Source organism: Haliotis asinina, chromosome 16 (genome assembly GCF_037392515.1).
Source record: "Haliotis asinina isolate JCU_RB_2024 chromosome 16, JCU_Hal_asi_v2, whole genome shotgun sequence".
Taxonomy (NCBI): Eukaryota; Metazoa; Mollusca; class Gastropoda; order Lepetellida; family Haliotidae; genus Haliotis; species Haliotis asinina.
Genome location: NC_090295.1, coordinates 43,160,816 through 43,186,993, shown reverse-complemented (window position 1 = coordinate 43,186,993; position 26,178 = coordinate 43,160,816). Strand labels below are relative to the sequence as shown.

The 26,178-nt window shown below is 41.9% G+C and overlaps 1 protein-coding gene across 1 annotated transcript in view; it reads left to right on the top strand.

Annotated features, from left to right (window-relative positions):
* Positions 1-26,178, top strand: part of LOC137268581 (multiple epidermal growth factor-like domains protein 6) — a 244,745-nt gene that overhangs the window by 23,729 nt on the left and 194,838 nt on the right. The window contains exons 2-3 of the mRNA XM_067803157.1: positions 2,496-2,633; positions 22,005-22,111. Coding sequence (XP_067659258.1) covers positions 2,496-2,633; positions 22,005-22,111 — 245 coding nt within the window. The remainder of the gene's footprint in view (positions 1-2,495; positions 2,634-22,004; positions 22,112-26,178) is intronic.

Below are 26,178 nucleotides of genomic sequence, written 5' to 3'. Positions count from 1 at the left end.
AAGAAAGATACAAGCACTTTTATGTTTCCAAACCTGAAGAAACTAATAAAAAGTGTGACCAATACAGAGAGAGTATACCAGCATCTTCCATGTACAGAGCGACCATGTATTATTCAAAACGCCGACAGGGGATCAGGGATTCAACAGTCAGCTGTAATTACACTGCCCCCGGGCCCTGGGGTACGATCTGATTGTGACGTCATTGACGTGGGTCGTGTGTTGAAGCTTCTACAGTCACAGAAATATATCAGTCATGTGACCAACTATGCGAAATAAATGGCCGGAGCTAATTGATCGGCAAGTTCTAATTAATTAGACTATGTTGAAAACTGTTGTAGTGAATTAATTCTGAATTAAACAACGGGACTTGATCTCCTTCTGAATGTGTATTGTTGGGGGAGAGCCCCCAAGTGTGGTGAATATATAGGACGGTTAAGCCCTTGTAGGTTCCACACAGTACATTATATATCGTTACGTAACTGTATGTATCCTTTGTGCATACAACAGTAAGTATATGACTTCTACAAAGCAGAATATGTTACTGGTATATGTGTTAAACTCAGTACGAGAAATTACCCGTTTCAGTAATTGAGCAGTGTCAGTTTTCCATCTTATTCACGTTGCTGTTACTCAGGACAGATGTAATATGTCACTTTGACGATCTTTAAAGGGTTGGAATAAAAAAATCCTTGTCTTATTAAAACACTATTTTGCACCTTTTTAACTTTTCTAAATATAAGTACGAAGAACTGGCCCTTGAATGTACACACGCACACGCACACGCACACGCACACGCACACACATACATACATACATACATACATACATACATACATACATACATACATACATACATACAAGCGTGTATCCTGCATGGTATATGTATGTAACAGGCTTGTCTTTTCTTAGTGGTTAAGCTTTGGCTCGTCATAGTGAAGAGTGAGTGAGTTTAACATTATTCCAGCTATATGGCGACAGTCTGCAAAATAATCGATTCTGGGCCAGACAATCCTGTGATCAACAACATGAGCATCGATCTGCACAATTGGGAACCGATGACTTGTGTCAACCAAGTCAGGGAGCCTGACCACCCGATCCCGTTAGTCGCCTCTTACGACAAGCACAGTCGTCGTTTATGGCAAGCATGGGTTACTGAAGGCCTATTCTACCTCTGGCCTTCAAGGGTCTCATAGTGAAGACCCAGGTTCGATTCCCGACATGGGTACAATGTGTGAAGCCCATATATATCCCTCCCTGTGATATTGATGTTATATTGCTATATAATATGGGGATGGGGGTGGGGTGGGGGTGGGGGTGGGGGTGGTGTGTTCGTATTTTGGAAAAGGCAGTCATGATAAAATACCCTTCCTACTTCCAGAGACCGTTCTCTGTTGCAACCCATCCTACTAGAGTACACATAGAGCAGTGCACGCCTAACGTAACCAAGGGATACCGAAAACTGAACATACATCGTGTCATTATCATTGAAGAACTATTTCTTTCAGCGTCACAAAAGGTTTCTTTATCGCCGTCAGTGTAAACAGGAAAATCGCACTTGCAAAATACAATTGGGCATGCAGCCTTCGAGGTACAAACAAGAGACATAAAAAGTGTGATAAAGGGCATTCTCTTTTGTTCGAGCTTAAACCCTACTAGAGCAGGGTCAGTATACGAACGTTGGCGCTTGACTCGCCTGTCTCAGTCCCTGAACCACATCGCTTTTCTTTTCGCCCAACCCTCTCTGTAATACAAAAGTCCCAAATGAAGCAGAATGTGCTCAGAATCTCCCGTTACACTGGGGCATTTTCAATCTTCGTAGTGGTATATGTCAAAATGATATGTACCCAGAGACGAAGCATCAGTGTTGAGCTTGCCCAAAGTTTGTCCCTTTGAGAATTCATACTCCAATCTAATCTACAAAGTGAATGACAATTATGAAATATTAACATTTATGTATATAGTAAGTGTATATACTAATGTATATCATTTTATGTACCTGTATAAGACAATATTTATCATGTCTGGTCAAAAAAGTTGTTTAACATATATACTCATACTGGAATATATAATATGTGTTTTTAGAAAACTTAAAGTGTGCAGCTCTCGGATTTACATCTTGTTATCCTATACTGCAGGTCTAACGTTTGCCCTTTTCAAAGTATACGTCTTGTTATCCTATATTGCAGACCTATCATGTGCCCTTATCAGTCACGCATCTTGTTATCCTATATTCAGGCCCAACGTGTGCCCCTACCAGATCTACATCTTGTTGTCATATATTGCAGATCTAACGTGTACCCCAACCAGATAATTTTTTATATATCTTGCTGTCCTATATTGCAGGCCTAACTTGTGCCCCCACCAGATCTACATCTTGTTATCGTATATTGTATAGGTCCAACGTGTGCCCTTACCAGGTATACATCTTGTTATCCTATATTGCACACCTATCGTGTGCCCCTACCAGAAATACATCCTGTTATCCTATATTCCAGGCCTAACGTGTGCCCCTACCAGGACGTGGAAATGGTAATGGTGAGGCAGCCCTGTGTACAGGCCTTTACTCGCCTGGTCAAAGTCTGGAAACCAAACTGCGGATATACTCACAACTGGTGTGTTGGATACGAACGAAGGTAAGCTACCGACTTATGTAGTACAGTATAATTATATACAAGGTCATGTGCGTTATGAGCAACAAACACGTTACAACCTGTGCAAGTCTTCATCCCAAGCCGACTGTGATGAATGTGCAAGACGACGATGTCAGATATCAAATAGTGGTTCAGAGCGGACAAGACAATCAGCAGTTGCTAAATATACACAGAAACAAACATCTTGCATAACGAATCAAGTCGTGTTGGTTTGGAACTGTAAGTGTGACGTGCTGATGACTACTTTGTGATCACTTACCGACGTGAATACAAACACAGCTTGTGGAAAGTAAACACAAGCTGATTACCACCAATAATACCCTTACAATTCATACCCTGCGTTAGCTGCACGTGCATCACGTGCTGACTCACTGCGGACCAGCGCCGTCTAGCGGCCATGGCTGGCAAATTGACAGCACAGGCAAATTGACAGCACGGGCGATTGTAGATTTCGTGTTGTTTTCTGAAAAAGCCAGAAAGCCATTCCATTGAGTTTCGACAGCTGGCGAAGTGGGGAGGGTTTACCTATGAATGGGTTGGCTAAGAACTACATATTCACAGTATTCCAATAAAAAGTCTACATTGAGTGAGAGGGTTGAACAGAATTCCAGTTATATCGCGTGTCAGCGCGATAAGAGGGAAGACCGGAAGTGACGTAAGTCTTTGACGTTTACCAGACTGTTGAAACCCTCAAGTTTACGTTGACCACATTAGGAACAAACCAAGGGAAATATTTGATTTACATCGGATAACACATCACCATGATGATGAGTTGAAAAACTTCGAGAAGTGTTGAATGTCGCGATGTTTTACTGTGGACTTCGGCAGAGATACCGTCACTTCATACTGCATCCGGGCAATTAGAGCCGACCTTTACATCATGTATTCCATATCACGGTATTAAATAATAAGTTCACTAGCTCGGCAGACCGCCCAGGGAGACGACGCAGTGTCTTGGGGTTATGCAGGCTCGTTATTGATAATAAACAACGGATTGGGTATCAATATTTCATACATTCGGGGAAATTAATACAGTCGTTTTTTCATACTTTGAATGTTCTAACAATGTTGTTAGACTGACGTAGAGGAACGTAACATGTAGCCAACCGAGCGACAGTCTGTTTAACTTCCGGACATCAGTCTGTATACACGAAGATAATCTGTGCCTTTCATTGACATCAATTTAACTTTATACACGAAGCAAATCTCTTTTTCCATGACATCAATGTTTCAGTATACATGAAGCCAATCTGTGTCTTTGCATGACATCAAGATATCTGTATACACGAAGCCAATTTGTGTCTTTCCATGACATCAATGTGTCTGTATACACGACGTCAATCAGTGTCGTTGCATGACATTAATGTATCTGTGTACACGAAGCCAATCTCTGCAAGGTGTCGATCCGTCCTAGTGGCGTCCATTTACCTAAGTGTAAGTCTGTGTTTCTACAATTTGTCAGCATGGCATCAATCTCGACATACACATGACGTCAGTCTTTCTCCATGACGTCAATCAGTTAGTGTTTTTGTACGTGTGCTCCAGGTGCCGCCAAGTGTCACCATCACATTTCACAGAAACAAATGCATTCTCCTCGTTTACCTCGCATTGCTAAGTGGGTTAGACCAGGGATACTCTCCAATCCGGTTAGAGTCTCATCTGTTAGACTAGTGTTGAAAGACGTTTTTCATCCACGGGATGACCAGGGTTCGATTTAATAGTTGTGTGCAATGCGTGACTTCTTTAACTACTGTATTATTGTTAAAGAGATGGAAAACCCATATCACTTTCTCTCCTAATATCAGTGAAACTCGTTTGCTACTTTTTTTCTACCATAAAGAGGTCACGTATAGTGTTAAAGAGTGAAAGCATGTCAATCAGCAAATGCCCCGTTCGGCTTACAAATGCCATGCGACGCGATGTCATAACTGTAGAGATACGGGGTATGTGTTCCAGCCGTTGATGTCACTGACTGCACCATCCGCTCTCAAACCTCATCAAAACCCACGACAGCCAATTAGACACCGTCAACATTCCAAGAGTCATGGTCACGGATGATGTGGTTGCACGCACGAGCGTAGCGATCGCCACTTCCTTGCTGCCGTCTGCCAGACAGTTTAGCCAGGTCGGGATCTTGTTAAAGAGGAACGTGCACGGCCAAACAGTTGCCCCGCGAACTCCTCAGTCAGAAGCTCGTATTTCGTCTGAGAGTAGATCGGCTTCCATATCGCTATAATCTCATCAAAAAACATCTTTGTGGAGGATTATATGTCATGGCTGTGGGTGAGAGGGAAACTGCATGGATGCTGGAGCATTGTCTGCCTGCGTGTGTGATCACACACTGCTCACTGCGCATGTCTGATCCACGTCAGGATCCAGTGACAGTCGTGCCTGAAGAGAAGCCTGGCCGACAATGCACACATCTATTCTCTAGTTCCTCATGTGAAAATACCAGATATTCTATAATAAGTAAGGATATTCAATATTTCAATTCCGATATTGTTCTAAAGAAGGGTGTGTTCATATTAGCGAACTCTGTTACGCACGTTTGGGGACATTTGTGCTGAACTTTGCAAAAAGAATTGTTATCATATTTTCATGGAGTATATTAATATCACGTTCGGAATGTAAGCTTTATTGACTCTGCATCTTTCAGCCGGACAAATTATAAACGTTACAATACTACACGAAATCGTAAAGAAACTCGTATATGCACAATCCAATGGTAATGAAACTAGGCGGTTCATCTAGGTGTTGATGTTTGTGCAGATTGTCACCGTATGTGAACTGCAGGTTATAGATCAAGTTAGTTATGCTATTCTGTGATAAAAAAAACAAACAACATGTTTAGATACGATATCGGTATAGAAAGTTTAGACTGGGCACGTGTGCTCATAACGTCCAATATCTGGGAGACGTTGTGGCACACCTGGTGACATGGTCACCTGTAATCAAGGTAGGAACGCACGTATCCCATTATGTGTTATATATTGACAGTCCACACTCCTTGTAAATCTTATTGCCAACGTCTCAGCTGTAAATATCATGTCGAGTTGATGTGTTTAGACTTTACTCGGGGCATTAACCTCAACACTATTCCAAACTCCCCACATTGTACTCCCTACAGCGTCCACGCTGTGTGGAGCCCGATTTACCCTATCTGTCGAAGTCAACAGCTAGGAACACAACTCTCTGTGAAGTCTGTATTGCAAGGCACAACAAGGTTAAGTGTAATCGTACATACAAATGTTCCCGTTATACTGAGACGTCGCACCTGCTTGAAAATATCTCTCTGATACTGTAGTCCTGTAATAAAACAATTACACGGCAGGAAGATGTTGATTGAGAAAAGGGTAGATCTCCGGGGAAGAAGAAGAAGAGAGGATCTGCAGGGATAAAAGCGTCGGGGACCAGAGGAGAGGGCGAGAAAATACATGGCCTCAAAAGAGTCTAATCAAACAAGCCGGACACAAATATTACAAATATTTTTCATAACGTCAAGGGCGTCTCTACTGCGCTCAGATGTAATCTCCCCTTGCTATCAAAGGCGATAGGGTAGCCCAGTGGTTTATGCGTTCACCCGGTATGCAGATGAGGAAGGTTCAATTCCACACATGGATGCAATGTGTGAAGCCCATTTCTTGTATCGTGGAATATTGGATAAAGCTGGATGCTGGAATATTGCTTAAAGCGGCGTAAAACCATACTCACTCCTCCCCCTACAACTACTACTACTACTACTACTACTACTACTGCTACTACTATAAAATAATATCAGGCCTGCAGTCGTGCCGCATTTAGTCAACGTGCCTAAAATTCACACCACCCATTAGGCACTTATATATTCATATATGTCATCCATAAAGGGCATACGAACTTAAATGCACATGTTTAGACATATTGATTCCAGCGGGCGGAGTCCTTTGAGGGCGCCCTGAGTGCCTGGCATGGGTGGAAAGTATATCGTAAACACCTCCTGTTGACTGTACTTAACAGTGTCAACACTTGCCGTCGTCGGTGTTGAGACGGACGATGATGTTGCTGCACGCGGTGCGGGGCACGAAAAGAGGAACGAAAGTGAAATTGTTCAAAGGTTACTATACTATTAGCAACGTAGCTATGTAGCACCCGCATCAGGGGTACGATCACACACTACGTCAGCCAGGCCTTCTTAGATGAAAGCAGATAATCATGCAGTAGCCATGAACGTATTATCCATCCTCAACAGCCCCTGAGCTGATGGTGCACGTTCATGTCAGCTAGTGATAGAGAGGCGGGATCGAGCTCCTCAGTCGGGACATACTGCAACGTTAACCATTGCTCTAAGGCTGCACTATATGCCAAACCCTAGACTGACAACTCTGTCAGCTGACAGTCTCTGAAATGAACATAGTTTAATGAACAAACGTTCATAATAAGAAAATATAATATAATGAAATGAAGCCCTGAGTCATTTTCAGAAGCTTAGGAAATCTAGACTTGCCACAGTTTCTAGACTTGAGTGGGCTTTCTTGGACATATTTGCTTCAGGGTCCATACGACAGACTAGCTAAGCCATTGGACGTAGTTCTGTCCTTTAGAGATGCAAGTCTAGAAAAGCGGGCAGGACAGTCATTTTGAGATTTGTATGTTGTAAGAAATTAGTATTAGTTAAAACCCGACACACTTGTGCAAGTCTCCCACAGCGTGGTCTCAACCTGTGCCACTGTGTGATAGACAGTTCGATACCCAGGATCAAGTGTCAGTGTGATGAATTGATGGGGACGGTCGACAACAGTCGTCATCGGCTACAGGGTTAATTGGGTGCATTTGTGATGAGTCCGCAAATATGTTCCTCTTGCCTCATAGCTGCAGGGTTCGGGGCTTCAATCCAAAATTCTCGTTCTGGCAATTGATCTCCCGTCAGTGAATCCGCTGCAACTTTTAGACACCATATTTTTTCTGTCATGGCTTGAAAACACATATTTTCCCTGAAGCACGAGAGGCGGTAGGCAGCCCAGTAGTTAAGGTGTTCGCTCGTCACGTCAAACAGTTGGGTCGATTCTATACCTGGATACAGTATGAAAAAGAAGAAAAGCCAAAGGTGACTAAAAAGTCAAATGGAGTACATGAGCAAACAGCGAAATAATAAGTACAGATGGAGCTTACGCAGTTTTAAAGTTATCGAAGCATAGTATATCTCAGTCAACTTCAATGGACATTATTTTATTCTCTTAGATATTTTGTCATGCAAAACCGCGTAAATGTTAAAGATAAAAAAACAAACAATAAAAAAACCCAACAATATGTGAAGCTTATTTGTGGTGTCCTCCAAAGCTACGTTGCTGGATGATTAGCGTATGAGCATTACTTGCACCCTCGAAATGAAAGACAAGCCCAAATATCTTAAAAAGAAGCAAATTACATAATTTAGTATTCAATTATTTCTATCTCGAGTGGACAATCCTTTTCTCGAACCTTGTTTCCCAGCGTAAAGGAAACCAATATCCATTTGGCGAAAATGGTGTCTTTTTCCTCACCATTCAGAGAAACTTATTGTGCATTTAGAGAAAAAAAACTTCTTTCTCTCAAATTGTCGGTCCGTTGCTGTTTTATTGCGTTTTTATGGGTAACTTTATAGGTTCCTTGAAGAGGAAATGATACCTCATCTCTCCAACTACACGAGAAGACAAAGCTTCTGTGTGTTTCCATACATGTACCGATTCTCGCCCTTTGCACAGCACATCTTGAAGACATATAGATAATGTCATCTTGCAAATCAAAGCAGATTATCTAAACTATATACTTTTATTTAAGATCATTAAATTCTTTAAATAAATTGTTTACACTGTCTTGGATTACTTGGTGTCTCTGTTCAATTCCAAAATGTCCTTTAAACTGTCGTGTACGGTGGTTTAATGTATAGTGGTAAATCTTGAGCATGACACATAGACGCCTGGCTGCCTTAATTGAGTCATTAATGCGGTTGTTCCCTTTCACGTCCGCGCGTTGTTGTCTTCTCTGAGGTCCGCTCGTATTACAGTCATATCATTGGCTATTACCGGATACTGTTGCAACAGACTGAGGAAACAAGCCCCTGTTTACGGAAACCTTTGTGGTTTATAGTTAACAGTCGAAGTCGGGTCGTAACTTACTCGAGATGTTTTTATATACTTAGCACAGGGTCCGTCATAACTCTGATGCCTGGTATTGTATCCATGGCACGTGCTATTACAATGAACACTTGTACTAGAACTGTCACGAGTTTGTTGTGTTTCCAGGCTCCATCTTTGTCATCTTGTCCGCTCAAGTGGGGGCGTGCTATCTACAACGGGTCAGGCGTTACCCTGACACGAATAGACCTTCACTGTGTCACTTATGTGCAATTGATAACAGTACATTGAAGTTACCTGTGATTTGTAATTATCTGGGTTTTAAAATTTTCAAAATTCGTTCATAATCGTAAATAAGCATGCAAATAAATGTTTCGGGATGTGAATTAAAATAAGGACCTACGTCTGTACTAAATGTTTTATTAGCAATACGTTTCTTTTAATCTATGTCAGAAACAATTTTCAAGTGAAACTACATCGCTAAACAACTTTAAAGGAATACGGTTAAGCAATTTTTAACATCCCATCTCGGTGATGACACGGTTTGTAGGGAACAGCTTTTTATGGAGACGCTCGCTTGATGAGGTTTGAGACTTCTGAAGGCCTCTTATATTTGTGAAGTTCGAGGTAGGTTTGAATTCCCTGAAGTAAGACTAATATCCTGTAAATATCACAACTAATTAGACACACCTGCTAATTGCAGTCGGCCTGCCAGTTATGTGACGTGTAGATTGCATCTTCCTGTTAGGAAAACAACACACACGTCTGCTTGTTAAGTTCTACCTTTTCTTACCGCGATTCTCTTCAAGATAGGCTCGGCGTTTTGGATTTCTTTAATTGCACTGTTTAGAACCCCCTCGGTGTTTACACATTATTCCTGTGTGGAGTGATTGAGTAAGCACGAAGATGGGTATGGATGAGCGTGGATTCTTTAACATATTTCAACCTGTTCATTTCCAGCTGAGTTTGTACCGGGGAGCTTCCAACATATACTTATTACATGTATTCAACACATCTTCACAGAATGTAATTCATAAAATCTTTAAATGTCATTAACACATCTTTACAATATGTTTGAATACAACTTTACAGCATGTATTCAACACCACTTCACAGCCTGTATCAACACCTCTTTAGGTGTATCGCACACCTTTTCGACCCGTGAAGGTCCCGGGGTAGAATAGGCCTTCAGCAACTCATGCTTGCCACAAAAGGCGACTATGCTTGTCGTAAGAAACGACTATCGTGATCGGGTGGTCAGGCTCACTGACTTGGTTGACACATGTCATCGGTTCCCAACTGCGCAGATCGATGTTCATGCTGTAGACCACTGGATTGTCTGGCCCATGCTCGATTATTTACAGACCACCACCACACAGTTGGAATATTGCTGAGTGCGGCGTAAAAGTAAACCCACTCACTCACTCTCACCCACACTTTTTCAACATGTATCCGTTCCACGCAAATTTGGTTGTCATATGAATTATGTATGACAAATGTACGCCTGTGAAAATACTGAACAAGGCGGGATTTGACCATTGGTGAATCACTGTCCGGTAGATCAGTTTGAGTAATCCTACTTTACTGTAAAACCCTATGACTGGTATACACACAGTGTATCAGATGCCTTAGAGGTAAACAGTCAGTGGATGCAGTATTTATGATACACTGTATAAGTTACTTCAACATATGCCAGCTGTACACAGTCAGCTGACCAGATACGTTGGTGGTACACACTGTACCAGATACGTCATAGGTACACGGTGTATCAGATACGTCAGTGGTACACACTGTATTCTATGCGTTAGTGGTACACGATGTATTATATATGTCAGTGGTACACATTGTATGATATATGTCAGTGGTACACACTGCATTATATATGTCAGTGGTACAAACATTATAATATACGTCAGTGGAACACACTGTATTATACATGTCAGTGGTCCACGGTGTATCATTGTTACAACGGATGCGCCCATTAGGTTCGGAATGATGGCGGTGGTCCAATACACGAGTGACCCCTGCCCCCAAAACACGTCATTGTGGGGTCACACAGCACCCCCCGGATCGAGCACTTGTGGGGGGAAGGGAAGTATGCCAGGTATCACGGACTAAGACCACGTATAAAGATAGAGAGCACCCGATCCCCTTGACTGCTGACAACTCTCTGACGAGGCGACCATACTTGTACTGGGCATGCGTGTTAACGTGCCTGTATTTGCAGGTGTGGTTTAGCCACGGACGGCATACGACGCTGTGAGTACGTGGACGCTGCAACACGCACTTGGAGCCAAAAATCTTCATGAAACCAGTGCGAGATAAGAAAGTTATATCTCCACTGAGAACTATCAGCCAAGCAAAAAAGTATTTATATGTACTATAGGTTATCACCGTCGAGTTGTGTAGTTATTCACCTGGCCGCCATCTTACACAAAAAGTATGAAAGAGCAGATGTTGACGGGGGTACTCAGCCCTCTTACAAGCGACCGAGTAGACTAACGTCTAGTCGCTGAAACACACTTTACAGGAAAACGGTGTCTAAATTATAAGAGAAAATATAATGAAAAGGAGTCCAGAGACTTCCTGAACTGTGCACGTGGTATTTATATCAATACAGAAACTAACAGAACCTCCAGAACTAACTCCTGATGTACTGAAACATGCCGTCCATTAATCATGGAACGTAACAGCGAAACGTCAAATGCAATGTCCGATCAGTATATGTGTGCCATAGTTACCATCGACGCTCATGGTGGTTCGATCACTAGATAGTCTGGTTCAGACTTGATTATTTACAGACCGCAGCCAACAAAAGCTATAATATTGTTGAGTGCGGCGTTAAACAACAATCAAACCAAACCTAAACCTTTTCCTATGGATATGGATAACACCAGCAGGAGACTGTAGTTAGCTGTATTTCATATAGAATGACATCGATCGTCTGTTGACAGTCTTAAAAGGCACTTAGATGTGTTTGATGATGACAAGAAACATTACAAATAACTAATCCTTATCATCATCATCAACAACAACAAGAAGGGTGTAGCCTAGTGGTTAAAGCGTTCGCCTATCACGCCGAACACCCGGGTTCGGTTCCCCACATGGGTACACTCTGTAAAGCCCATTTCTGGTGTCCCCACTTATGATCTTGCTGGAATATTGCTAAGAGCGGCGTAAAACTAAACTGACTCACTTTACATCATTATCATCATCGCCATCATCTATACTATTATTCTGTGCTGCATGTTCATCACACGATGCTGACTGGCTGTTATGGTATCATTGTACCCGACTACTCTGAAAGTTCCGACAGACATAGAAAACACCTTTTCGAAGCTGTCTTTGAAAAGGCAAACTTATTCAATATTCTCAAAGTTCTTATACTGTCTGTCATCGCGTAGCCTCAATCTGGCCACTGATTAAAGCGGCGTTGTTGCACATGACTCAAGTTGACGTTGATGCGGCGACATTATTGGGAAACACGATCCCACGTCTTCAGCCGCGTCAAATCAAAGACGACGCTGACTTCTTTTGAAAAATGAACTTGTTTGAAGTGTATTAGTGTTATTGCGAGGGCGAATTATGGCGCTAATTACCTGGTCGCGTGTCACGGTCGTCATGGAAATATGACAATATCTTGGGAGAAGGTCTTCTAACAGTTGTGTGAGACACAGGAGTTGAAGATGAGTGACGTATAACATCAATAACCACACGTAGATGATGTTATGATTTCACAAGCAGTTATGGAAAATATTCATGAAGTTAAACCCACGAACTTTGAAATACAGTAATACGGTACGCGCGCACTACACACACACACACACATTCCTCACGCCACGTCTATGGTCCTCTTATTCGTTCGGCCTTCCTTCCCTCTTCCACCCTCCCCACACCCCTTCACCCCAACTCCAGTATATTCTGGTTTTCACTCCACATGCACGCGCTTTAGCTATTTATTCCTTTCATCTCATTTAACCTACTGTCCACTCAATGCTCTCTCACTCCCCCTTTGCAAACATTAAACATTACCTTCACCGACGTCCTTATGTAAGTGTATGGTATTTGCAGACAGAAATTCTTATCTTACACAACAACACGTCCGTATCCATTCCTTTCGTATGTAATGAAGTGCCAAAATATCACGTAAAGCCCGTGCATACACGGTAACCCCATGAGCTTCCTGATCACTCGGGACTTGGCACTTATGGAAATTACAAACACATTAAGAGTTAACTCCCTTATCTCATTGCACAAGGTCAAGGACACATGGGCAACACACGGACTTAGTAGTTGGTCGACCTTTTATGTGTTGTGCCAACATGACGCTGGGGAAGATGCACAGTTTGTCGAACGTTGAGCACTGTTTAAGTTTAAAGTCACAATGTACAGTGTTGCCGCGCCAGGTAACGCTTTTCTTTGCTTTTCCGCTTTTCTGAAACCTGCCAGTAGGGAACAAACGCCTATCAGCGCGATCTACATTATTACCCCGAAACAAGCCTAACGCCGCCATGACTCCCATTTAGCAGTTTGTGGCGTGTCAGTTTAAGGAGCTCGAAGGCATTTTTAGTTCCTAGTTTGTGGTTTTATCTGGAGCCAGGTACACCGTGAAGTAGTCTGAGTTAGGACGCACGTCGAGGTATGCTGAAAGTGTTTCGGACAGAATCCTGCTGTGGGGCTCTCGGTACTTGGTTCAGATATTCATGACCCACACTCTCGTTTGCCTGTCAGTCACACACTGAACAGTCTCCCGCCGCCTCATGTTTGACCGTGATCCATTGTCAAGGCTAGCAGTTCAGACTGAGTTTGAGTGCAGATTGGGTTGATTCATATTTGATTATTTCAGACTGATTTGATGCAAGCGTGTTTAGTTCAGATAGAATGTATTTGGAATTAATTAGTTCAGACATAAATACAGATGTATTTTGGTGTATTGAGTTCAGATAGTCCAGATAGATATATTTATTTACCTAGTCCAGACAGAATTATCAGATATTTTTAGTTCAGATTGAGTTGGTTCAGGTTTATGTAGTTTCAATAGACTGTATCTAGACGAAAATGGCTCAGGCTGAATCCTAGCCTGCCTCACAGTGACTGAACCACATTATTTTCCCTACAGCCCAGCCCTCCCTGCAATGTAGCCAGTCTCACAGTCCCTGAACCACATTATTTTCCCTACAGCCTATAGCCCTCCTTGTAGTCTTGTAGTGATACGGTTCTAAATAAAGCAAGTGTACATTTCCGTGGGTTCAGAATCTCTTGTCATGGAGCTCCTTTTCAATTAAAATGGGTTTGTTTGTTTCTGTCAAAGTTATATGCGTCCAGAGAATAATTCTTAGTTTAACTGAATTCATGCAGAAGAATTTTAGATTCAGTTGATTCAGATTATTGATTTGGTTCGGTTAAATATAGCTCATAGAGATCTGAATAAATCCTAACTGGTTGGTTCAGATTTAACTAGTTCATACTTTTACATTTTACCGTTTTGGAGGTTTTTGGAATTTTTTTTATTTTGTTGAGTTTTTGTCATTTTGTTTTTTGTTTTTGTTTTGGTTTGTTTTTTCCTATTCTGCTCTTGGCAAGGCTTCTGACTGCGTTCTGCTTGAATATGTTGGCAAAATGTTTTTGAAAGTTGCACGCTTACTCCCTGACAACCAGATCCCCATACCCCCATACATACTCCATCACAGTTACATCTGTAAACAAAAAACTATAACAAGTAATTCCTTCTCCCAAACGATGTTTGTTTAGTCTGTGTCAAGGCCTGATCTGTTCTCTAGGAGAGTTCAGCTCTCTAAATGACATCAGCAGCACAGCACAGTTTGCATTAGGAGTTAACTAACCATATCCCGTGTACGATCATTTCCGGTGGCAGTCATTCCGGCTGTCTTAGGGGCGGAAGGATTCGGTGTTGAATTTGTTTTATTTTCGTATTTTGAAATGGAGATCAAATTCTGAGTATCAGCGTGTCATTCATGTCCGGTGACAACATCAGGGCGGGGCTTTAGGGTAGGGGATGGGTGAACATGTCACTGACGTTTGCCACAAATGAAAAACTGGATTTCATGCCTAGTATTGTAATATCGATAACACTTCCGAGGAGCGCCATGATACAGGGCGTGTTAGTTCGCCTTCGCATCTGCTGTCGCTTTCGTAATCTAGAGTCGGAGGCAGAAGGAAATCGTGTTATTTAGAAGTTTTAAAATAAACTTTAAGACAATAAAATGAAAATCGGTCAAAGTAATAACCGAGACATTCAACGACCCAATATTTGCATTATGTATCCCCCCGGATCCCGGAATGTTGAGAGGAGCGATGACGTAGCGAGGTGATTAGTGCATTCGCTCATCACACCGAAAGCCCGGGTTCGATTCCCCATGGTTACACGGTGTGAAGCCTATTTGCGGTGTGTACATAACTGGAAACCCACTCACTCATGTGAGTGTACTTGATGTGTACTTAATGTGTACTTGATTCGCTGAGAGCAGTGTTGGTAGAGAATGCACGGTCTAAATGTGTCCTCATTCTGAAGCGTTCAGGGCAGTGCTGGTAGAGAATGCACGGTGTGAATGTCTCCTCATTCTGAAGCGGCAATAGCAGTGTTATTTGTTGAGAATGTACACTCTTGTTGGGTTACCGGGTGTGGATGTCGTTGTGGAAGACAATCTGTACTCCACACATCTGTGTCAGCGGGCCAGTACACAAGCCAGAGGCAGCCATGCATGGTCATGCCTTAGACCGGCCGACAACAATGACCGTCAACTAATATATGTTAATAGTCTCCTTCAGGATATAATAACCGTATCAACAATATCAACAGCCGCATATATCAGTGATAGAGTACAAAGTGGTTACCACCGACCCCTAACTTCAGCCAAGCTGAATATGGGGTGGCCGAGTGGGTAACGTGTTCGCTCAGCACGCCTATCGAGTTATGTGTTCAATATTCATATGTCGTTGTTGCTAATCATTTACACGCACCCACTCCTTTGTCACAATACCCGTGGAAGGTCTCGTTGTTCAAGTCCATACATCGGATACAGGTCTTACTTGTACTGCAGTAAGTGAGATTGTTGCTCCGCTGATGTCTTTTCCTGAACAGGACAAGTCCATATGAGAGTCCTCAAGTGAAAGTGACAAATCGCTGACCAGATGAAAAGGGGGCTTGAGACAGAATAAACAATTGTAAACCCTCAGACGGCCGTGTGTGGTTCATGCGAAGACATCCACCTGAAGCAACATCTTATTCTTTAAGTGCAATACTCGAATACGCCTCAAATCGAAAAGTACACCAGAGAGCATAACTCCGACAGCTGACAGCGGCCTCTCCCTCAGTCGACCGGCGCTGTGACTGGGCCAACTAGGTATGCACTATTAGACAGGAGCCTAGTCTATGCACGGGCTTCGAGCCAGCGTCCATTATCTCTGTTAAGTGGTCATCTCAGGTAATGAAGAACGACAGGTGAGATAGCAGTTCGTGTTGCCCCCCTGGAGGATTACAGGCCGGTCAAGCCAGGCGAGCCATAACATGCTCTTATCTGATTATACAGTTGTTAAGACCTAACGCCATATTGATGGCAGTCTAACTAGTTAGACCGGCATGTAGGTACAGACACAACCCCATGTTTGGGGCAATAGTCCTACTAGTTGTTCTACACAAATACAACACTGGCATTGAAAATTATTAGTTGTCAAAATCGTATGGGTAATGACATTTTCGTAATGACTGCAGCTGTATGTTCTGCCAATTCTAACATCGTTGCCGAGCAGGTTAGACCAGCTAGTATACGTAGGTACATTGTTAATGCACAGACACATTCAAACACTTAAAAGTCTTAACATCAAAGAAGTTCGAGCACTTCAGGTGTTTCGTGTCTGCTCCAACCCTGTGTATATAAAACAACTTTGCTTCCTGTGGATAGCGGCGAACAGAATTAAATTCGAAACCAATATCGTTGTTATTTCGTTTTTCAAATTAGCGGCTCTTTCAACATCAGGCATATCTACAATTACCCTGTCAACAGAGCCTGTGTTTTAAAAACAAACCAGCATCACTAGACGGAGACTAGGTCCCGGTGTCAACTTCAATCTTCAATACTCCTTGTTCTGCAGCCGAGTCCAATCTTATTCTCACATCAAAACCAGCGCCTGTTGACTGAAACCCGACGTGACTGGGTTTTCACGTCAGCTCTGATGTGTGCATGCGCTATTATATAACCCAGTCTGTATTATCCATCTCCGCTATCAGCGCAAAGGGGTTCTTCATACCGTGTGCAACGACCTTTGGTCGAGGGTTAAATCTTTGTCACCACAGATATATATAGATACAATGTGATACCCGAGTTCAGTGAACCGTGTTCAGCGTTTGTCATTGTAACACGGAGCACGTTTTTTGCTGAAGGATTCGCAAGTCAGTGTGATGCTTCCGAGGCCATCGTTATGAGCCAGCGAGTGGAATTGTTGGGCAGATTACATGATGTAGAGTTTAGTTGCGTGAGCTGGGTGCTGGCTTGATATCAGCTTATTATATAAACATTGCACGCTATCATGTTGCATATTCCGTGAGATACAAGCGGTATGTATTGCAAATATTGTACAACCTGAACCCCAAGTCGGCGAGATCGTGTCGACTTCTATAGCTGTATCAGATCAGGTCACGGGGGGCTTGACCTAACTTGAAAAATCTCGAGGGCCCTTTAAACGACGAGACTGAAAACCAGAAGTCTGCAACTTCTACCTTCGGCGGCTGCATTCCAACGCTGTCCCCTCTATAGGAGAATGTTAAACTGGGAAATAAAGTGAGACACTGTCCTGCTTATAGCAGAATAAACGTTGATCAAACTGACCCAGATCTAGGGGTACAGTGCGATGCTCCGGCCGCTCGGCATGTTAGGAACGTCATACGTTAAACACATCCGGTTATAATCGCACTGCGAAGTGACGAACGAACACCTTACCCATTCAGCCTCTCCACTTCTCACTTACAACCACCCAGCTCAGTCACAGAGGGCTATGGTCATCTTTCAGGCCATGCAGGGAAGTTGAAGTCAGTGTGTTCTCGTTGAGATAAGTACTGCACTGGATCTCACTGTGCATAAACTCCATCATCGACAGACCAGACAGACCGAGGCCCGGGGTTGGAGTTTCAGGACCATCCATGATAGTTTTTCAAAACTACGTTTAAGTAATCATAAACATTTCTAAAATATGTCACGATATTTACAATTTTAAATGAATTCTGTATATTGCCTCGTATTGCTTCCATCTGATTATACTGCAGATGATAAACTGTTGTAATGTACATCATTTATGTATCTATATTTCTATATGTTTGTAACTACTGCGTTCGTATTTGTAGTATATAGAATATTGCTACTCTTCATTGATGGAATGCCATGCAATAAATATGTTATCCTATCTTATCAAGAAGAAGGAGGGAGAATAAGAACATGAGGGAGGGAAGAGGGTGCCAAATGGCATATGTATCACGAGCTGCTGTGAAAGTTTGATAACATTCATTCCATCACTTATGTTTTCGAGTTTTGTTGTTGTTTGTGACATAATTTTGTTTCAAGACAATCCTATCACATGAATCTTTTAATCATGTTGGATTACCTCTGTTGTCCCTGAATTCGAATTTTGTCGAGGCAGTAATGAATTACTATCTGTGTTTAGTCTCATAGGGGAACGAACTCAGTTTGAAACAAAAACAACTGAATGCAATAACAGCCAGTTGCTTGTGAGGAGGTTGCCTTTGGCCAATGCTCGTAGTATCAGCACTGGTCTACCCGTTCCCGATGTCAGCTGACTTCAATGATGACGCTGGACTTCTGGCCATGCTGATGACCTCGTGGTTTGACAGTCAGAAACATAAAGTGTAAATATCTGCGACTTCGTCTTTTGGGCGGTCTTTATTTTAATTGCCGCCATAGTTACATTTACTGTAGTATTCAAAGCGGCGTTATATTCAGTCACTTAGCTACCTTTCATCTCAAAACTTAAAATCACGTACACTATATAGCTAGTTTCGCTAATGTGTGTGAAGCCCATTTTCTGACGAACCCGCGTGATATTGCTGAAATATTGCCACAAAAGGCGGGAACTCAACCACGTCCTAACCTGCAATGTGTGAAGCCCATTTCTGGTGTCCTACGTCGTGATATCGCTGGAATATTGCTAAAAGCGGCGTAAAACCATACTCACTCACTCACCTACCATACCTGGCAAGCAAGGTGCTTTGCGGATTAGTACCGTGATCATATGAAGCCTGACCCCAGCGTTTCTCCTCTTCTGTTAATGAGTCAGAAACCGTTCATCGTGGGTTTGAATCCAATATCCTGCCTAATTGCGTTTGTTAGTTTTGTAACACTCTATCCCTACGAGTGGGTAAACTGGTAAACTTCACAGTCTCTCAACCCTTAATTTAGTCTGTCCCTCAACATCGATCCTACTGACGTGATAAAACTGGGAAAGCAATACTGTACAAAGCGGCATTAAGCCAAAATCTTTCGTTCACTCTTTGGTGTTTAGATGATATTGACGCACTGTTGACTGAACACGCAATATATATTTTGAACAAGCTTGACACATCACGATCCGTGTAGCGATCCCTCTCAGCTCCAGCCAGTGGGAGATATTATCTGTTTGACAGCTAGACAGCTGCCCAGTCAACACACTTGGCGTCAAGTCTTCCTCGCCTGCATTGGCAGACAATAACATGGAATTCTGGACAGGTTAAATGTTAGGTATGTGCAATCGCCACGTAGATCTTGCTGGAGTGCGAGAAAGGGTTCAGTACCAGCGGCGGTTTGACGCAGACCAATATGTTAATGCACCCCGTTGTTATGTGCACGACATCACGGGGACGTACTGGGTCGGGAACTCGGAAAGTGACAACAAGGTGTGTATCGACGACACCATACAACATCATCTACGGTAATCATAGTGTGCGTATAGACAATGGAGGTCTTCTCTGTTCGTGAGCCAGAGTTGTACATGTCGTCTGCTCAGTACGTGTTAGAGAAGAACGTAGCTCAGTGTTCATGAATGGCGTGCAGAGTCAATGGAAATACGTCTTTCCCCACCAACAAATAACCGCAAAACCAATTCTGCATTTTGTTAAATTTGAATGATGTGAACAACACAAATTAAATGTATAATAAATATCTCAGAAAGAAGCATAATTTAACACATTCTAATTGACACTCATGTATGATTCGAGCTAAATATTTTCTATTAGCAAAATTATCTATAAATGAAGGAGCCAACCAGTCTTTTAACAACCTGAAGTGAGATGGGGGTAGTCTAGTGTTTGAAGTGTTGACTTGTCAGCTAATGTGGCAGGAATGAAACTACACATACTTGAAACACAAATAATTTGACAAGCAGCTTGGCACAGCATTCTGAAATGAAACTATCCAGGGGGTTTCTTTTTATTAAGTTCAACCTGGAACTATCTACATGTGGAGAATGGACATGTCTGTGTAACTTGATGAAGAACCATTGATTTACCAGCAGGCAATGAGATAGTCTGGAGTGAGTGAGGATGAATTAATTTATGCCACTTCTTGCAGTAAACCAGCAGTATCACAACTTAGACTCAAGCGATGGGGCCGCACCTTGTAACTAATGGAATCTGGGCTTTAGGCATAAGCACAACTATTCAGCCATTGCCTTCAATAATAAACTCTCACACAATAACAAATTCACAAACATTTGCATCAGATGGGGATTATTGGCTACGGTCACTACACCAGTGTCAGTTTACTACTAAATTGGTCTACTGTATGATTATATGTGAATATTCAGTCTTCCTTGCTATAATCAACTGAATGATCCTGCAGCCTGTGGACAACGCTGGCTGTGTGTGGAACTGTGGATCCAACTGACTAACAACCGTTCTTACAGTGTGCAAATGCTTCTGATTATGAACACCACCACCAGTGTGTGGATCCAACGGACAATGAACAAGGCAGGCTTTGTGTAGATCCTGCAGACTGTATGTAAACCGAGCTCTCATGATGCTGCAGGACAATGACGCATGTTGGCAGAAATGCTGAATATAATATTCCATCTATGAGTTCCAACATTTGAAGACATAATACACATGTTGACACAGTCAATAGCATATACACCTAGTTTCAAAAACACACATTCTTCTTGGAAATGGAAACATGTGTAGCTGTGTGTGGGATGAAGGTCTGTAGAGAAAAGTGACATCTCAGTTCCCCATAGGGTAAACCATGTGCACATCCGTTTTGCACCTGTCACAAGGTTCAACCACATTTTCTCTGTCATTGGGCCACATAGTGTCAATGTTTGACGAGTTCTTGCCTTCGTCTGTTTCCAGTTCCAGTTTCAGATTGGTATGAATGTGTATGTGTCACAAACAGGGCGGAAGATATGAAATAGATGAAGGTTTGGAAGAAATTACGTGACCCCACTTGAACACAACTGAAAACTATTTGGCATATGTCAGAGTGATGTAACTCTATGCTAAACTTAAAGTTCAATCTTAAGAGCAGATATGTTTGACAAGCAGAACCATAGCCCAAAGACATGCAACTGGAAAATATGTAATTGTCAGTTATTTTTGACAATAGCATAAAGATTCAAAGTTTCAGTTATCGAAGCATATGAAGACAACTTGTTAAGAAAGCATCTCATCGTAGTTAAGCATATGAATGTACATTGGAATGTATTGAATGATATGGTTGCTAATAAGGCCAGTTCATGAATATACTTGTTAAAGAAACTTTGAAGTATGTAGCTGTTAATGAAGTACATTGAAGTATATGGTTGATGTTGAAACATTGAAGTGTATGGTTGTTAAAGTATATTGAAGTATATGGCTGTTAGTGAAGTATAATGAAGTATATGGTTCATTACTGAAATATATGCATGGTTGTTGAAGTATATTGAAGTACTGACTGTTTTTGAAGTATATAGAATTACATGGTTGTTATTGAAGTATATAGTTGTCATTGAAGTATATTGAAGACTATGGCTGTTACTGAAGTATATTGAAATGTATGGTTGTTGAAGTATATTAAAGTATATGACTGTTTCTGAAGCATACTGAAGTATATGACTGTTGAAGTATATTGAAGTATATGGATGTTGTCTAAGTATATTGAAGACTATTGCTGTTGAAGTATTGAAATATATGGTTGTTGAAATATATGGTTGTTGAAATATATGGTTGTTGAAATATATGGTTGTTGAAATATATGGTTGTTGAAATATATGGTTGTTTTTGCAGGACTCACTACTACACCACATACAAGGAGCGTCTCCAGCCACAGCACCGCACCAAGTACCGATGTTGTCATGGATGGCAGCAACTGGCTAATGAAGGCTGCATGTACAGTAAGTCATTACACATACTACTCAACAGTACCTAAGGATGAGTGACCTGTTTGTCACTGATGTCAATTGTAATATCTCATGGCCAGAAGATTCAGTCACTACAAATTCATACACATGTATGCTCTGATTAATTCATTGCATACAGAGTTCTGGTCTGAAGCAGCAGGTGGTAGTCACTTATCGGTAGAACACTGGGTTTGATTCCAAGTATGGTTGCAAATTGACAAATACACCTATGATGTCCTGTGGTAGGGGTAAATGTGTCGTTACTTGCTCCCTCATTCAACAACAAGGCTGTGTTGTGATGGTGACATGGTCCAAATGGTCCAAATACTCACTCCCTCACTCTCTGAGGAACCAGATTCTTGCTGAGAAGATATCATATGATATGACAGCCTGTAATGGTATCAGAGTACCAGGTGAGGTTAATGAATGTGAGTGTTGATCTATGGGGATTGTGAGAGAACATCAGAGAGAGATGTGTTACATTTAGATATGTCAGTGATACCACCTTTGTTATCATGCTCCACATATTTAACTAAAACCCTTCATCTGCAATCTTATGCCATCCTCATCAGCCACAGATGTGTACCTCAGCTCCCCCTTTCTTAACTCCAACGATTCCATACTTTGCATCTTCTGCTACCCATGATTCACATCAACTTCACTTACCCCATCAACCACAAATGTGTACTCCAACACCCCTTTCCTGACACCCATTCCATCTCAACCTTGCATCCCCTGCTACCTATTTTCCCATATTCCTGTTTGTCTTCACTTCCCCTATCCCATCATCACAACAATTTCATTGCCTGATGTCTACTTAGCCTTGAATGTGTTCCTGACAACCCCAACCGTTGTCACGCACCCAACCCTCAGGACCACCTTCCTCATCACTTATCAAACACCATCACTTCCCTCTTTGCCTGTTCAGTCCATTACCACTCCAAACCATCAACCCAAACTTGCCCCACCACCTTTCTTTAATCCACACCCTCCCTCCCAAACATTTTTGCCCTACCATGCAATCTACTGTTTCTCCCCTGCCTGAAACCTCCAGCCTGAGCTAATCTACCCCCTGCAGCTACAACTGAAGTGTCCCCATCATCATGTGCTCTCACACCAGTGTCTTTAATACCATGTATTCTGCCTATGCATTCTATGCTTTAATCCTTGTCTTTCAATCACAAAAGCAACCCACCCAAAACCTCAGTCAGCTCTGGAGCATCAACTTCCAGCATGTTCATCATAATCAGCATGTCAATCCCAGAGACTAAAATTACAGCATGCCATCACTGTCGTGTTAACATGCTTGTCTGAAACAGTAGGAAAAAACGTTGATGAAGTTGTCAGTTTTACAACCAGTAGTTGATGCTGGTCCAGAATGTTGCAATTTCTCTGGAGGTTGAACTGACCTAAGGTGTTTTGTTTTCTTCATGAGTCACATGTGAAGAACGGCCTTGAAAAACCAACACAACCTACACAAGGAGTCACCACTAAATCCACAGCTTGTCCTGGGTGGCTTTACTTAGTAAATACATCAGTTTTACAATGAACTTTTCACCAAACGTATACATTCTGTGAACACCCTATTGTCTTCAGTGAGATACTGATAATAGTGACTGTCAAATGGTGAAGAATGCCAATAGGCTCTGATGGTTTTTCTTATCTAACAATCTTAAAGACTATCCAAGCTTGTTCTTTGGTGCTGATGGTTTGGTATTTTGTGTGTCTTTTCTGTGACACTTTCATTAACTGTCAACGAATATATGATAGGTTTGTATCTTGTGTGTTAATCATAGACCTGTCCAAGGTTTTAGAGGACAATGGCATTGTCCTCTTTGTGATAATCATATTACTTTCAAAGGTTTTACAGGACATTGGAACTGTCTTCTTTGTGATAATCATATGATCTGTCCAAGGTTTCACAGGACATTGGCACTGTCTTCTTTGTGATAATCCTTTTACTTTCCAAGGTTTTACAGGACATTGGCACTGTTGTCTTTGTGATAATCGCATTACTGTCCAAGGTTTTACAGGACATTGGCACTGTCTTCTTTGTGATAATCATATTACTGTCCAAGGTTTTACAGGACATTGGCACTGTCTTCTTTGTGATAATCCTATTACTGTCCAAGGTTTTACAGGACATTGGCACTGTTGTCTTTGTGATAATCGCATTACTGTCCAAGGTTTTACAGACACTGGGACTGTCTTCTTTGTGATGCAGACTTGGTGCCTGTATGTCGGGTGCCAGACACACTGTCTGACTTGAGACTGAAATGTGTAGATAAGCGTCATCCACACAGATGTTGACATACCGACAACACTCTTCATTAGCAACTGTCAAGAGGAGCCCATGCATAAACACAAAACCAGAACACAAGTATTTTCTACATTGTGTTCTTCCACTGCTGGCTTTCTGCAACATTCCATGGTGCTGGTACCATCTCAGAGTTGCTTCTACCAACTCCATCTGCCACAGCATGGCTGGACCGTCGCTGTGGTATCTGCTGAATCACTAGAATGTCCAATAGAGCCCTTTTATCTCTGTAAGTACACCACAGGTAAAAGGTGTCTGATGGATGTGTTTTAGAAAGTCACGTCTTTTGGTAGCCAGGTATTTCAAGGCTGTTTTACAGCATATTACTAGGACTCATCTGGCAATGGTCCAACTGTCACTGAGAAGGTCTTGGTTTGTTTCCACAGTTTGCTGCAGGATTTCTATAATTATAAACACTCGCTACACAGTGGTAAGGGCCATCAGAGAGCAATACAAAGTTTGGATAAATGTTGCCTGTAGGAATTAGCCTACGGCATACACTTACCAGAATGGACTAACTCCTGATATTCTGCTGCACTTCAGGAGAACAGCAGAACTGGTTATGGCAAGTTACCTTTTCATAAAAGGGTACCATTTAGTTATGATAAAAAAAAATACAGGACTTTGATTCCTCGTGGGAAGGTCATGCTTTGCTGGAGAGATTTTGATTGGAGGCCTTAAAAGCGGGGCAAAAGTCAACTTACTGTCTCCCCATTTAACAGTCAGCCTGAATACAAGGTGATACGGTATGTTCATGTCTTTGAGAAGAAAAACAGTTGTCAGGGAAGCAGTAAGAGGTATGATGCAGAATTGTAACAAGAACACCACTTTCTTCTTGGCTTGTTCATGTTAGACAGCTGATTATGGTTTATGGCATGTCTGTCTTCTGTGTTTTGGGCATTCCTCTGTGCAAGTCTGCTGGGTGCCTATTAACACCCACACCAGAACAGTCTGTGTATTGTCTTCCAACACTTTATGAGCTGGAAATGCTTATATATGAGAGTATTCACCCTGAAACTACTGTTGTTTTGTTTCCTGAAATTGGATACCACACTTATCTCAACCACAAATTCTAGTTGTGAAGAATATTGCATGTGCCTGATACATGACCTGTTGGTAACGTGTCTGCCTTTGGGTAAAGATGATAACATCTGGGCCTTGAATATAAGGAAGATAACATTTGGTCCTTGTATTAGAGGAAAATGGTAACATTTGGGCCTTGTATGCAAGGAAGGTGACAAAGTATGGTAGCAACAATCACAGACAGAGTGTGTAGGTGCAGATCTGTTTCTAATATAAGGGAAGTACAGTATAATTGTCAACTCATTATCACAGCCTCTGCTGTTGATTGTGTGGATCTATCTATTTTCTCAGCAGGCAAAAAGCTAATATTGGCTGCTGCCAATCAAAAATGACATTTTGCTTTGATATGATGGTGGAATGTTGTGGATTCTAACTCATATTTTCTGTGAGGCTAATGGCCTAATCAAATATGTGGCATGTTGTTAGTCACAGATATCAGTAACATGCATCATCAGACCAGTCATCACAGTGTATGTCGACATGTCAACTTGCACCAATATATTCACCGCATCATTGTTGCATGACCTGTACCTCCTACTAGAGGTGTTTCAGTGATCGAAAATATTTGAAAATCAATCACAAGAAGGATTAAAAATTATTATTGATGGTAAAAACATATTTTCGATAAATCAGAGTTTTGTTATTGTAGTGAAACACCTGA